The 15,217-nt window shown below is 45.8% G+C and overlaps 1 protein-coding gene across 1 annotated transcript in view; it reads right to left on the bottom strand.

Annotated features, from left to right (window-relative positions):
• Positions 1–14,806, bottom strand: part of WFDC1 (WAP four-disulfide core domain 1) — a 31,291-nt gene extending 16,485 nt beyond the window's left edge. The window contains 2 exon segments of the mRNA XM_065416866.1: positions 14,334–14,578; positions 14,581–14,806. Coding sequence (XP_065272938.1) covers positions 14,334–14,578; positions 14,581–14,806 — 471 coding nt within the window.
• Between the last annotated feature and the right edge of the window lie 411 nt (positions 14,807–15,217).

The raw sequence follows: 15,217 nt of genomic DNA on the forward strand, positions 1-15,217 counted from the left end.
TGCCACAAGGTTTCTGGGCAGTGCAGCCTTATTCCGTCCTCCATGTTAGGACACTTGACCACGCCATGCTAGTAGCAAGTAATCTGGTATCATTGCCTGACAGAGCCTGGCAGCGTATGGTCCCGGTGTTTGCTGGCATTCAAGCAACATCCGTTCTTTATCTTGCTGTGTAATCCTCAGGAGAGTGATATCGCTTAGGGTAACCTGGTTGAAATAAGGGAATTTAATTAAGGGGACTGAGGTGGCCGTTCCTACTGGGCTGTTTGCCTGTGGCTGAAAAGAAATCCTTCCCTGCATTTAGCCAAGTGCAAAGGGGGGGGGAGGATTGGCCCAGAGCTTTTCGCGTTTTGCTAGCAGGGATCTTCCCTGATACCAGCCACGCGGTGGGGGGAGGGAGAAAGCACTCATCCCAGAGAATTCATGGCGGGTGGGGGGGGGGTGTTAGTTTGGTTCCTGCAGGGATCTTCCCTGATACCAGCCACGCGGTGGGGGGAGGGAGAAAGCACTCATCCCAGAGAATTCATGGCGGGTGGGGGGGGGGGTGTTAGTTTGGTTCCTGCAGGGATCTTCCCTGATACCAGCCACGCGGTGGGGGGAGGGAGAAAGCACTCATCCCAGAGAATTCATGGCGGGTGGGGGGGGGGTGTTAGTTTGGTTCCTGCAGGGATCTTCCCTGATACCAGCCACGCGGTGGGGGGAGGGAGAAAGCACTCATCCCAGAGAATTCATGGCGGGTGTGGGGGGGGGGTGTTAGTTTGGTTCCTGCAGGGATCTTCCCTGATACCAGCTACGCGGTGGGGGGAGGGAGAAAGCACTCATCCCAGAGAATTCATGGCGGGTGGGGGGGGGGGTGTTAGTTTGGTTCCTGCAGGGATCTTCCCTGATACCAGCCACGCGGTGGGGGGAGGGAGAAAGCACTCATCCCAGAGAATTGGATGGGGGGGGGTGTTAACCTTCAGCAGCAGAAAACAAGCTAACAGGAAAACTGCAGCACAACAGGCTTTGCTTGGTATGTGGGAAAGCAGGGCGCAGAAGCCTAAAGACAGTGGCTTACCATGGCAGCATGCAAGGTGAATTCTGTTGCCCCGACCTGCGTCTGTGATCTCTAGCAGCAAAGCCACAGGCACTCAATATTAAGAGGCAAAATGCGACCTTGCACAGAAATCACATGTGCTATGTAATGTGAATAGTATACACCGTGAAAGAGTATAAGCATTGTTCTGAAAAATGTATCTTTTAAAAAAATTCTCTCCTTTTTTCACTCCCTCCAGCAGGTGCAAATGTTTCAAGCCTCCCTCCTCCTTCCCGAAGGCTATCCCAGATAAGGCGTCGTAAAAAAAAGACGAGAGAAGAGATGTTTTCCGAAATCATGCAATCCACCAGGAATGAAAGAGCTCATCTGAATGAGTGGAAGGAGACGGTTTGCAAGTATAGGAAAGAAGCCAGTGACCGTGAGGACAGGAGGGACCAACGTGAGGACATGAGGGACCAACGTGAGGACAGAAGGGACCAACGTGAGGAGAGGAGAGACGCTCGAGATGAGAGGTGGCGGCAGGAAGATCAGAGGAGTCGGGAAGCAACGCTGGGGCTGCTGCGTGAGCAAACAGACATGCTCCGGCGTCTGGTGGAGCTTCAGGAACGGCTGCTGGAGAACAGAGTGCCGCTACAGCCCCTGTATAACCCCCCTACCTCCTCACCATGTCCCATAGCCTCCACACCCAGACGTGTAAGAACACGGGGGGGGAGGCTCCGTACACCCTCCCATTCCACCCCAGTGGACAGCCCAAGCAAAAGGCTGCCATTTTTTTAACCTTTTTTTACTGGGCTTTTCCTTCCCGCAGATCCTCCTCCCAAACCCCACTCAGGTTCTGTGCCGCTACAGCCCCTGTATAACCCCCCTACCTCCTCACCATGTTCCATAGCCTCCACACCCAGATGTGTAAGAACACGGGGGGGGAGGCTCCGTACACCCTCCCATTCCACCCCAGTGGACAGCCCAAGCAAAAGGCTGCCATTTTCTTAACCTTTTTTTACTGGGCTTTTCCTTCCCGCTGATCCTCCTCCCAAACCCCACTCAGGTTCTCTCCCTCTTTTTATAATCAATTAATAAAGAATAAATGATTTTTAAACAATGGTGACTTTATTTCCTTTGAAAGCAAGCTGGGGGAAGGGGGAGGGTGGGTTCCTTACAGAGAATGAGTCAATAAAGGGAGCGGGTTTTCAGGAAGGATAAACAAACATAAATTTCACACTGTAGCCTGGCCAGTCATGAAACTGGTTTTCAAAGCTTCCCTAATGCGCAGCGCTTCATCGTGTGCTCTTCTAATCGCCCTGGTGTCTGGCTGCGAGTAATCAGCAGCCAGGCGATTTGCCTCAGCCTCCCACCCTGCCATAAAGGTCTCCCCCTTGCTCTCACAGAGATTGTGAAGCACACAGCAAGCAGTAATAACAATGGGGATATTGGTTTGGCTGAGGTCTGAGCGAGTCAATAAGGATCGCCAGCGACCTTTTAAACGGCCAAATGCACATTCTACCACCATTCTGCACTTGCTCAGCCTGTAGTTGAACAACTCCTGACTCCTGTCCAGGCTGCCTGTGTATGGCTTCATGAGCCATGGCATTAAGGGGTAGGCTGGGTCCCCAAGAATAACAATTGGCATTTCAACATCCCCCACGGTTATTTTCTGGTCCGGAAAGTAAGTCCCTTGCTGCAGCCGTTTAAACAGATTGGTGTTCCTGAAGACGCGAGCGTCATGAACCCTTCCCGGCCAGCCCACATGGATGTTGGTGAAACGTCCCTTGTGATCCACAAGTGCTTGCAGCACCATTGAGAAGTACCCCTTGCGGTTTATGTACTGGGTACCCTGGTGCTCCGGTGCCAAGATAGGAATATGGGTTCCATCTATTGCCCCACCACAGTTAGGGAATCCCATTGCAGCAAAGCCATCCACTATGACCTGCACATTTCCCAGAGTCACTACCTTTCGTAGCAGCACCTCCGTGATTGCTTTGGCTACTTGCATCACAGCAGCCCCCACAGTAGATTTGCCCACTCCAAATTGATTCCCGACTGACCGGTAGCTGTCTGGCGTTGCAAGCTTCCACAGGGCTATCGCCACTCGCTTCTCAACTGTGAGGGCTGCTCTCATCTTGGTATTCTGGCGCTTCAGGGCAGGGGAAAGCAAGTCACAAAGTTCCATGAAAGTGCCCTTACGCATGCGGAAGTTTCTCAGCCACTGGGAATCGTCCCACACCTGCAACACTATGCGGTCCCACCAGTCTGTGCTTGTTTCCCGGGCCCAGAATCGGCGTTCCAAGCCTATAACCTGGCCCATTAACATCATAATCTCCAAAGCACCGGGGCCCGCGGTCTCAGAGAATTCTGTGTCCGTGTCCATGTCCTCATCACGCTGGTCGCTGCGCTGCAATCGCCGCCTCCTCCTCCTCGCCTCTTTTTTCTGGTCCTGTGTAAGCATAAACTCCACGAGAAAGCGCGAGGTGTTTATAATGTTCAAGACTGCGTTCTGGAGCACAACGGGATCCATGCTTGATGCAGAATGGAGTCTGCAGAGTTCACTCAGGAAAAAAGGCGCGAAATGGTTGTCTGCCGTTGCTTTCAGGGAGGGAGGGGGAGGCTGTACCCAGAACTACCTGCGACAATGTTTTTTGCCCCATCATGCACTGGGGTCTCAACCCAGAATTCCAAGGGGGGTGGAGACTGCGGGAACTATGGGATAGCTATGTAAAAGCTACCCACAATGCAACGCTCTGGAAATCGATGCTACTATGGTAGCTTGGACGCAAACCACCGAATTAATGGTGCCTAGTGTGGCCGAATACATTCGAATTTATAAAATCGGTTTCCTAAATTCGAATTATATAAATTCGAATTAATCCTGTAGTGTAGACATACCCTTAGGTTCACTCCCTCTGGGGCACCTGGCATTGGCCACTGTCGGTAGACAGATACTGGGCTAGATGGACCTTTGGTCTGACCCAGTACGGCCTTTCTTATGTTCTTATGTTCTTATGTTTCCCTGACAAGCATAAGCAGCAGCTTACAAAGTCACATGATTCACACAGATGGCATTTGGACGAGGAGTCAACTCCCTGCATTCCACAGAAATTGACAAGCCACTGAAGCCCGATTCCTACTCACCATGGGCCAAACCCCTCGTCCCTGCGCTCAGACATGCTGTGTGAGGTGGGGGAGTTCTGTGGGAAAGGGGGAGGAACCAATTTCCCCACCTCAAGCGCTCTGCAGACACTACTGCTGCCTCAGCTTCCACCTGCCCTGGTGGGGGCTGTGTAGGTGGATCAGCCCACCCACCGGCCACGCTTCTACTCCTGTGCTTCCCTGCTTGTGGCGGAGCCTAGGGACTTGTGCGCTCAGCTCTGTGAGATACTGATGATGCAAAGCCTCTCTGCACAAGCTGCTCAGATCAGGAGAACCGCTCTGTCAGCCTCACCCCCTGGAAAGGGAATTCAGTGGCTCAGGTCATGGTCTGTAGCTGAGACGCACACAGCACAACAAAGGAAGGATGCGTGTACGCGGGTGTGCATGCACACAAAGTTGGCTCTAAGTCACCTATGTAACCTTCCAACCATCAGCTGTCTGTGGGCCAGTCCCATCCCACGGTGTCAATTAGAGCAACCTGGCAGCTGCTATCATTTGCACTAGCTGCCAACTTCCCTAAGGAGCTAATACAGGGAGCCCGCCCCCAGGCATGCCCTTTTCCCTTGGTCATACTCCTTTTCCCAAGGGGAAAAGAATATGATTGGGTCCACCCTCTTCTCAGCGGTTGGGAAGCTATGCGGAGGGCTGGGAAGAGGGTAGCCAAGGATCAGATATACTGGGTCTTTGTCACAACAGGTGGCTCTGACACATCACAGCAAGCATTCCCTGGCTAGCTACATCAGCCTTAGGGCTGCTTTCTGTTGGTGGGACAATGCAAAGCATCTCAGTGCAGGGGAAAATCAGACCCATTGTCTAAAAAATACATCACGCCTCGGAGGAATGATTTTTGACTTCCGAATTTTTATGTTCTTCAGACACAAACATTTCTTGTCTTTTTTGCTATCTAACTATTAACATGTGCTACCAGCAAAGTGTCTATTCATGCTCTGGAGTATGAAAAAAATAACTTTTATTGGATTTGCAAAAGAATATGGTGTCAAAGTGTCTGAGCACGTGAGAGAGACAGAGAACCTGGGGAATGTAAGTGAAACTAAGCTAAACTGAACAGAGCAAACTTCAGAAATAGAGAGTAGAAAAGTTTGACTATAATCAAACAGTGGGATCAAACTAGACTCACATAGCCAGATTCAGCTCTCATGAACACAGGTGCAATGCCAAATAAGCTGCACCGAAGCCAAAGGCGTTACTCTGGATTTACACCCTGTAACTGAGATCAGCATTTGGCCCAAAATGATAAAGCTGCAAATGGAGACAAGAAAAGAACTTGCTATCTGAGCGTTTGGTTTAAGAATCTACCTACACTCTCGTAATGATGTCCAGCACCCTAGCCTTTGCAAATCAGTCACAAAGGGCCCGATTCTCTACTGCAGGGGTAGGCAACCTATGGCACGCGTGCCAAAGGCGGCACACAAGCTGATTTTCAGTGGCACTCACACTGCCCAGGTCCTGCCCACCGGTCTGGGGAGCTCTGCATTTTAATTTAATTTTAAATGAAGCTTCTTAAACATTTTAAAAACCTTATTTACTTTACATACAATAATAGTTTAGTTATATATTAAAGACTTATAGAAAGAGACCTTCTAAAAACGTTAACATGTATTACTGCACGCAAAACCTTAAATTAGAGTGAATAAATGAAGACTCGGCACACCGCTTCTGAAAGGTTGCCGACCCCTGCTCTGCTGTATTGCACCACTCTAGTCAGGCTGTTCTCAAGAGGGTGCCATCAGGTTACAGAGGAATTTGGATTGACATTGAGAGATTCTCCCCATGTCTGGGCGCTGTTAAACCATCCCTGCCAGAGGTACCCTATCCCTGGGACTCAACAACACTTCTGGAAAGCAAATGTTTGTCTTTAGGGTACCGCCCATTGAACTAGGTGTTGTCAAAACAAACTTCCTGGGAGAGGATCCCCTGCAAAACCTTGAACTCCCAAGCTGGATACTCCCCTGTAGTATCAACACACCCAGTATGTTTATCAGGTACAATGTATAAGCAAAAAGAACAGGAGTACTTGTGGCACCTTAGAGACTAACACATTTATTAGAACATAAGCTTTCGTGGGCTACAGCCCACTTCTTCGGATGCATATAGAATGGAACATGTATTGAGGAGATATATATACACACATACAGAGAGCATGAACAGGTGGGAGTTGTCTTACCAACTCTGAGAGGCCAATTAAGTAAGAGGAAAAAAAACTTTTGAAGTGATAATCAAGATAGCCCAGTACAGACAGTTTGATAAGAAGTGTGAGAATACTTACAAGGGGAGATAGATTCAATGTTTTTAATGGCTCAGCCTCTCAGAGTTGGTAAGACGACTCCCACCTGTTCATGCTCTCTGTATGTGTGAATATATATCTCCTCAATATATGTTCCATTCTATATGCATCCGAAGAAGTGGGCTGTAGCCACAAGTACTCCTGTTCTTTTTGCGGATACAGACTAACACGGCTACTACTCTGAAATGTATAAGCATTTCCCATGATTTGCATCTAAGATAAGTCTGCTTGCCAAGAGTTTCTGCCTCTCTCCTTGGGCCTGGTAATGGTTATGTGTGGGAAACTGCTTTTGTTTAAATAAGAACGCAAATAGATTTTCCAATCACTCATTTTTCCCTTTTCCAAATAAATGCACCCCGCGGACATAGGTTAAGGGGGGGGGGGAATCATGGCAGCCCTTCATTCAAATATTGTCATTACATCCATGTACAAGGAAACATTGAAGGCTTCACTGCAATGCTTTTCGATTCCAACAGATGGCCTCAGTTTGCAACTGTTGAGAGCCAGTGCAAAAATAACTCCATTTATTAACTTTGGGACTGGCTGCAGCTACTATGGCCTTGTTGTTAGGAATGACTGGATTGGAATCAGTTATTTGAAAATGGAATTAGGAATAACTAATAGTTCATTTAATAGAAAACTGATGCAATTCAGTTCAACGTGATAAGGGGAAATGATGTATATTTTTTGTAATGCTGACATGATAGATTTTACCTCTACTTTCTTTGTAATGGATCATGCATAACATATAGAGACAACGATATGATATTTCTTTATTTCAGCCAATCTCCTACATTTGTGCAATGACAAGAACCACCCTTAATAATAGGGAACATTCCCAGATGTCTGAAATGCCCTCTGATTGAGATGCATCCAGTGTATTACCTGGGAACTGTAGTGTAAACCCACCCAGGTTCTAAATAAACAAACAATTGCAGCTTGTAGCTCATGGGGTGTGGTAGGGAAAATCCAGATGATGATTGGTTTTTAATTTGTTGAGAAGTGAGGGGGAAAAAACCTAATTCACCAGTATTTCCACAAATGAAAGCCCCAAGTTATATTCACACTGTCAGGTTCTAATACGCCTAATCATGTTGACAAGCACCTTATTCCACTAGCAGTCCATGTATTTAACAGGCACTACTCATGGAGTAAGGTGCTGCTCAAAGTGAGGAAAGGCATCAGAATCTCTTCCTATGAATTGATGGGTCACATTATTAATCATGAGAGCTCTTTGATTTTTTTTAAGTTCAATATTTTGATTTCAAAATGCAAAACAACAGCAACAACAAAAAGAAATTTTTTTGATGAAGATATCCCCAATTTCCCACCCTCTCCTGCATTTTTAACCAGCAGTAGAGTTGGTCAGAACACTAACTTCCAATTTTGAAGTTTTGAATTTCAAAAAAATTAAAAAAAATCAAATTTGAAATTTTGGGAAATTAGATTTTTTTTAATCACAACATATTTTTTTATTTTTATGGAACCAGGTCTATTCATAATTCATAATCCAGTCCAAACACTGGATATCAGTGAAAATGTTCAGGAATCCCAAAAGTTCCATAGACTTTAGCAGGGACGATTATTCATCAAAGCATTCATTTTGGAAGTTCATTATTTGTTATTCACCTATTTAAAATGTTATTGCCACTCAACCCATAGTCTGAAATGTATTTACCAAAAATATTTACCAAATACAGATGGGTAACTGATAGTTAAAAGAAAATGAATATGATTGATTCACAGATGATTCACTAATTGAAAGGGCAAAATTCATAATGAACAGTTGACCATAATGAATGTGGCTTCCCTTTTAGAACAATAAAAGTTCTAAGGCCAAGAATTCCCAGAGTGGCCTTTTCCCTACTAAGTTTCTCCTTACTTTCTCAGTGTTCCTAGTGTTCTGATATCTCGGCACTTAAAAATTCACTGCTGTACAGCATGTTTGTAAAATATAACTAATCAACATGCTGCCACTGCTTTGGGTATCATAAGATTTTTAGGAAAAAGGGGGGAAAGTAATTCCCTCATTTACAAAGTCTTTTATTAATGCTGTCTTGGAATAATGATTTCCACGAGTGCCTATTTCATAGCTTGCCTAGGATTTACATTTTGGCTGTCAGCATGACTTGAATTTTTAAACATTATGGATTCTGGCAGTCTTAACATTTCTGCACTTGAAGATATTTTTCAATCGTGGAGGCGAGTTGCTGTTTGTCTCAGGAGGCTCATGAACTCATTTTAATGGCGATATCTGCATTAAAGACTTCGAAAACTAGTTAACAGTGGAAAGTTAAAAGTTCAGCTGAGGAACCTGGAACGCCAAGTCCAGAGTGACTAGGAAAAAAAAAAGGAATGAAGCCTCATTATCCTAAATCACTCACTGTATTCCCAGACTTTCAATAACATCTGAGGGATCTGACCTGCCTCATAAAAATTCCATCCACCCGTATATTTTTCTTGTCTGCAAATGAGAACCAGTTTGCCTCTAAGCACAATGCACTGACACTTGAACTCCAAGGAAATCTAAATAGATTTCTGCTGCACATAAGGATATTACAATGCAGAATGGATCCGGCGAGACACATTTCTAGTTGGGGTTCCTGTTGAGACAGAGTTAGGGCCAGATTCTCATCTGGTGTAAATATGCACAGCACCATTTAAGTCAATAATGCTACACCAATGTACACCAGATGAGGGTCAGATCCTTTACGTTTACGGCTTCCTTTCATTGTTCTAGATGCTTGCCCTAGTGAGACAATGCTTAGAGCCCAATCTTGGCCCACTACAAATCAATAGGAGTGTTGCCATTGATTTCAGTGTGTGCCGTGTGATTGGTGAGATTTGTTCAGTTAACGGCCACCAGTCATCTTTCCTCTGAAACAATAAAGAATAAACATCTTGTGCATGATGTGCATATTTATGGAAACGAGGGATAGGAATACCTGATAGATCATCATCTCCATTTCACTGCTACTGCTGGATCTTTGGAAACTTCTCCCACTCTCGATAGGGATTCCCACTGGGTTACATCTTTGGCCCTCTGCTGTCTCACTATGCCCTATCCCTCGGGACTCCATCTGATTGCACTTCTAGGTTAATACCGCACAAATCTGTTGTTCCAACCCCAACCTCTTCCCTTTGGGCCACTCTTGTATCACTGACTGCTTCTCTGACATCCTTCCATCAACTGAAATCTAACTTGGCTAAAACTGAATGTCCCAAATATTCCCACTCCTTCCTTTTGCTGTCAGAAGCAAAGGATCCGAAACATGATCCTGCATTCATTCTAAATACAGTTCTCGGTATAAGCAGGAGGCAACAAATACATTAGCTTGGGGCAGGTCAAACAACGGACTAAGAACAATGTTCCCTCTTCCCCAAAAAGACAACCCTGTCCGATGAGATGCGAGGGTCTAGGTGGAGAAAGAAAAAGGCTGATCACAGGAGCATTCCCCACTCTGCATGACTGGTGTGCATTCAGCCAGGAATGGACAATGCAGCACATTTGTGCAGAACCAAACACCAGACAGAGAGAGACTCTGCAAAGGGAAAAGTCAGACATTGGAACTCTCCTTCTTCAAGCGTGCAAGGGAAGGGAGAGAGAAATGCAGCTTCCACTCCCTCCTAGAGAAAGTGATTACTCCTGAGCTTGCTAGATCAGTAGCACCTGGATTAGCTGCTGCCAGAAAAACAGTCCTTTGAAAAGCCACTGGTTCCAGGAGCAGGGCATATTTAAGGGAAAGGATTCTGTGCCTTTATAGAACAAGCTATCTGAACATCAAAACATAGGATCCTATCTGTCTGGGTCTTTTGCTTCATAGTTTTTGTGGAAAGCAGAATATTGCAGATTTTGACTTCACAGTGGTTTTGCAACATGGCAGACTTATTATTGTTAATAATAATGGTATTTTTTCCAGTGCACCACACTTTACAAAACATGTCATTGTCAGCCTCATGGGCCATAGCCCCTGGCATTTTGTCTTTGTGGACCTTGGTTGTGCCTCCTAATGTGAGTGCCCAACCTTTCGGTGTGCACAACCCATTCGCTGTGCTCCTCTGGAGTAGCTGGGTGCCTGCACCAATAGTGCACAGGTAAAACAAGTTTAGCATCTACTTTGTGGGCCAATCAAACTTGAGCATGCAGAAACAGATGCCAGCTTAACAATGGCTGAAATGTTGACCCAACGTATTCAGGAGGCAAAAGGCATTGGCCAATGTTGGCTTTTAAAAGGACAAGGTCAACGTGAATTTTTTTTTAATTTGCTACTTTAAAAAAAGCAACCCTTTTTCTGAGATCCCCTTTAAATAGCATGCCTTGAATTTTTAACTAGGAATTTTCTTTTTACAAAAATTGTATACCTTTTTCCTCCTTTTTGTTGACATTTAGAACAGTGTTGCCAACTCTCATGATTTTGTCATAAGTCTCATGATAATTATTGTTTTCCTTAAAGCCCCAGCTCCTGGAGTCAAGTGGATATGTGATGATTTCAGCCTTCATGCTTAAAGAAAAAGTAAGTTTCTTGGCCTCGTGACTGTGGAGAAAGCTTCAAAATGTGACCCCAGTGCACTAAACCCCGAACCTAAAGACTCAAAAAGTAGAAGGCAAATAAAAAGAACCCCAAATCTATTGTTTTTTTACATAATCTCATGATTTTAAAGGCAATCTCATGATTTTTGGTGAGCCTGACTCATGATTTTTGAACGTTTGGCAATACTGAGAAAAGTCTTTTGGCCCAGAATATTTTGAACTCCAGAAACCTGCTCAGGCCCAACCCCTCCCCTTCTGTTCTGTGTACCCAGAATAGTTGCAGCTTTGCTGCTACTGATCCTGATGGACAACCTTTCAGAGTTGGAACACTGTGATCACAGTGTCTAGTACCACTTTGGAGACTAACTGCCTGGCTAGTTTTCTCTTTGCAACATACTAATTAGGCAAAAAGGGTTTTCAAGTACATTGCAACTGGATTACTGGGTAGGAAACATTTGAATCTTGCTAGAAAAGCGTGTTGTGCTTTTGCAGGAAGTTTCCTGCATTTCACTGGTTTGTTCTCAGCTGTAATGGCCTGAAGATAAGAGTGAGGCTGGTCCCAGATGACGGCATGTCAGCCAGAAACCCATGCCAGCAAGCAGTGCTAATGAACACCTGTCAAAAGTCTGGGGAGGCAGAATGGAGGAGGAACTTCCAGAGAATAGTCAAGAACAAATCATTTTTGCAGTGTTGTAGCCATGTTGGTCCCAGGATATTAGAGAGACAAGGAGAGAGAGACAAGTTTTCAAGTTTAGGCAGAACTCTTCCTCAGGTCTGGGAAGTGTACTCAGAGTGTCACAGCTAAATGCAAGGTGGAGCAGATTGTTTAGCATGCGTTGTTAACACATATTTCAAGGGATCATTCAAGGTGAAGTGGCCCATTAACACCTCTCTAGTCATAGGGGGGAAAGGAAAGTCTGTCTCTCTCGCCAACAGAAGTTGGTCCAATAAAAGATTTACAATTTTTATTAAAGTTATTACATCACCCACTTTATCTCTCAAGAACAAATCAAGCCAAACCAATCTAATTTCCTTCGTTGACAGGGTTACTCTCCTAGTGGATAGGGGGCAAAGCTGTTAGTAAGGCTTTGACACAGATCCACATGACATTCTCATAAGCAAACGAGGGAATTGTGGTCTAGAGGAAATTTCTATAAGGTGAGTGCAAAACTGGTTGAAAGACTGTACTCAAAGAGTAGTTATTAACTGTTCACTGTCAAACTGAGGGGGAGGGGGAGGCATATCTAGTGGAGTCCTGCAGGGGTCTGTCCTGGGTCTGGTACTAGTCAATATTGTCATTAGTAACTGGGATAATGGTGTGGAGAGTATGCTTATAACATTTGCAGATGACACCAAGCTGGGAGGGTTTGCCAGCACTTTGGAGGACAGAATTAGAATGTAAAATGACCTTGAAAAATTGGAGAATTGGTCTGAAATCAATAAGCTGAAATTCACTAAAGACAAGTGCAAAGTACTACACTCGGGAAGGAACCATCACATGCACAGCTACCAAATGGGGAATAACTGGCTAAGTGGTAGTACTGTAGAAAAGGATTTGGGGACTATAGTGAATCACAAATTGGATGAGAGTCAACAATGTGATGCAGTTGCGAAAAAGGCTAGTATCCTGGGGTATATTAACAGGAGCACTGTCTGCACGGGTGAAAGTAAGGCGGTACGGGCCGGTACGGCGTACCGGTAAAAAGTAGCCATCAGTACCGGCCCATACCGCTGACTTTCAAGCACTGCCGTGGCAACGCTTGAATGTCGTTGCCCCTTTTGTGCCCCCCCAGCCGCCAATGGAGGGGGGGGGGGAAGAAATAGCTGCTCCTGGGCTGCGATTTAAAAGGGCCCAGGGCTCCGGCCGCCGCTGCCACTGGAGCCCCGGGTGGCGCGGGCCAGGCAGCGCAGATGGGCTGGCTGGGGGACACTGACCCCAGCCCCGCCCCTTCCGCCCGAGGCCCCACCCCTTCTGGGGGGGGGGGGCAGAGCTGGCCCCGTACCAATAAGAGCTCCATTTTACTTTCACCTCTGTCTGTATGTAGGCCACCGGAGTTAATTGCCCCACTTTATTTGGCACTGGTGAGACCTCAGTGGGAGTACTGTGTCCCGTTCTGGGCAGCACACTAAGAAAGATGTGTACAAATTGCAGAGAGTCCAGAGGAGAGCAACAAAAATGCTAAAAGGTTTAGAAAACCTGACCTATGAGGAAAGGTTAAAAAAACTGGGCATGTTTAGTCTTGAGAAAAAAAGACAGAGGGGGGACCTGCTAACTGCCTCCAAATATGTTAAGGGCTGTTATAAAGAGGATGGTGATCAATTGTTCTTCATGTCCACTGAAGGTAGAACAAGAAGAAATGGGATTAATCAGCAGCAGTGGAGATTTAGGTTAAATATTGGGGAAAACTTTCTAACTCTAAGGATAGTTAGGCACTGGAACAGGCTTTCAGGGAGGTTGTGGAATCCCCATCACTGGTAGTTTTTAAGACCAGGTTAGACAAACACCTGTTGTCAGGGATGGTTCTAGGTATATTTGGTCCTGCCTCAGCACAGGTAGCTGCACTAGAAGACCTCTCCAGATCCCTTCCAGCCCTGAATTTCGATGATTCTATAAGAGGAGGCAGACCTGAGAATGGATTCTCCCTTGAACTACTTGCTCCATGACAGGAACGACCTCTTTACATGTATATACATAGTACCATTTATGTATGGATCTCAAGACACTTTACAAAATTGTTCATTAGCTAAATGTCACAAAACCCTTGTACATATTATCCTCACTTTACAGTGGATGCGTAAAATGAGTCACAGAAAGATGAAGTGACTTACCCTAGATCACTCACACACCAAGCCAGTGGTTGAGTTGGGCTTAGAACCCAGGAATTCTGACTCCCAATTCCCCCTGCTCTAAGCAGCGCACTATGCTGCTTTCCTTTTGGTATTTCATGCTAGCACTTCTATGCACATTTATATGGGTTTTGCACTTGCAACCACATTCTCCTTTTAAGTTTCCCTTCCCCAGCCTCTCCCAGTGCAGAGCACCTCCTTGGGCTGTGGCTATGGCATTACAAATTTATTTTTCAATGTATAAAGTGTGCCCTTATCTGTATGTCTCATGTTGCAGCAAATAGGTGGTAAAAATTTAACACAGCCTAGCAAGCTTAAACAAGCCCTCTTACAAACAGAAAAAGCGTAGGATCCAAACACTGATCATTCTCAAAGGACACACTGGACTTAGAGAACTCACACCATTACATACGCCTGCCTCCCGCTAGTTCACATGCCATGCCCCCCCCCCCCCCCCCAAGCTAGGTACTCACATCATACTTCTCTGCCAGTTTCAGATGGAGAGCACGTTTCCAGAGATTCTTTGCAAAGCCCGATTCTGGGAGTAAGATTGAGACACATAAGGCTGCAGCAAAGAGCTTTTTGCAGAAATGCAGCTTGGGCACCAGGTGATTGCTGCTGGAGTCCATGCTCCTGATGAGAAATAAAAAAATACGGATCCCAGCTTTCAAGGAGCCAGACGAATCAGAGGGAGGGAGAGAGCTGACTGCTGAAGCAACCGGCTCTTTCCTGGGCAGCTTCTGGGAGGCAAAAAAACAAACAAACAAAAAAAGTTTGGGAGCCCAGAATCAGGAGCCAGGAGTTGCTGTTGAACTTTCTTGTTCAAAGATAGATCAGGTTCTCCCATCTCATGTTCCCACGAGGCACATATTCCCCTTGAATGATCACTGGACAGATTAATTTTAGACCTTTGTTCACAACATCTGGCTCTCTCAGGGCGCTCCATTCAAAGCCAAAGCATGGGATCAAATGGCAGCTGCTACAGGGGGAAAGAAAGGTCTTGGAGGAGTGTCCCGAGCAGTTTCTAGCTGCAAACTTTCCAAGAAAACAAGTACTCTCATTGTGTACCCTCCCCCACCCCCCAAGTAGATGCCCTGATTTGTGGGGTTGTCCCCTATTTCTACAAGGTGGTTTATTCTCTGAGGGAGGCTTCGTTTCCAGAAGGAAATTATTTAAAAACACGATAAACAAACGGATGTGGTCATTAAAACAAGTTGACTTTAGCTTTCATTTGAAGGTTGAGTTAAATTAGGGGAAGAGGGGGCCACTGGGGGAAGAGGAGCCTGCAAGCGCTGGGAACGAGTTGGAAATGCTGTGCCCGGGGAAAGGAGTTGATTTAAGGAATATGGTATGAATG

The sequence above is a fragment of the Emys orbicularis genome, chromosome 14 (genome assembly GCF_028017835.1).
Source record: "Emys orbicularis isolate rEmyOrb1 chromosome 14, rEmyOrb1.hap1, whole genome shotgun sequence".
Lineage (NCBI taxonomy): Eukaryota > Metazoa > Chordata > Testudines > Emydidae > Emys > Emys orbicularis.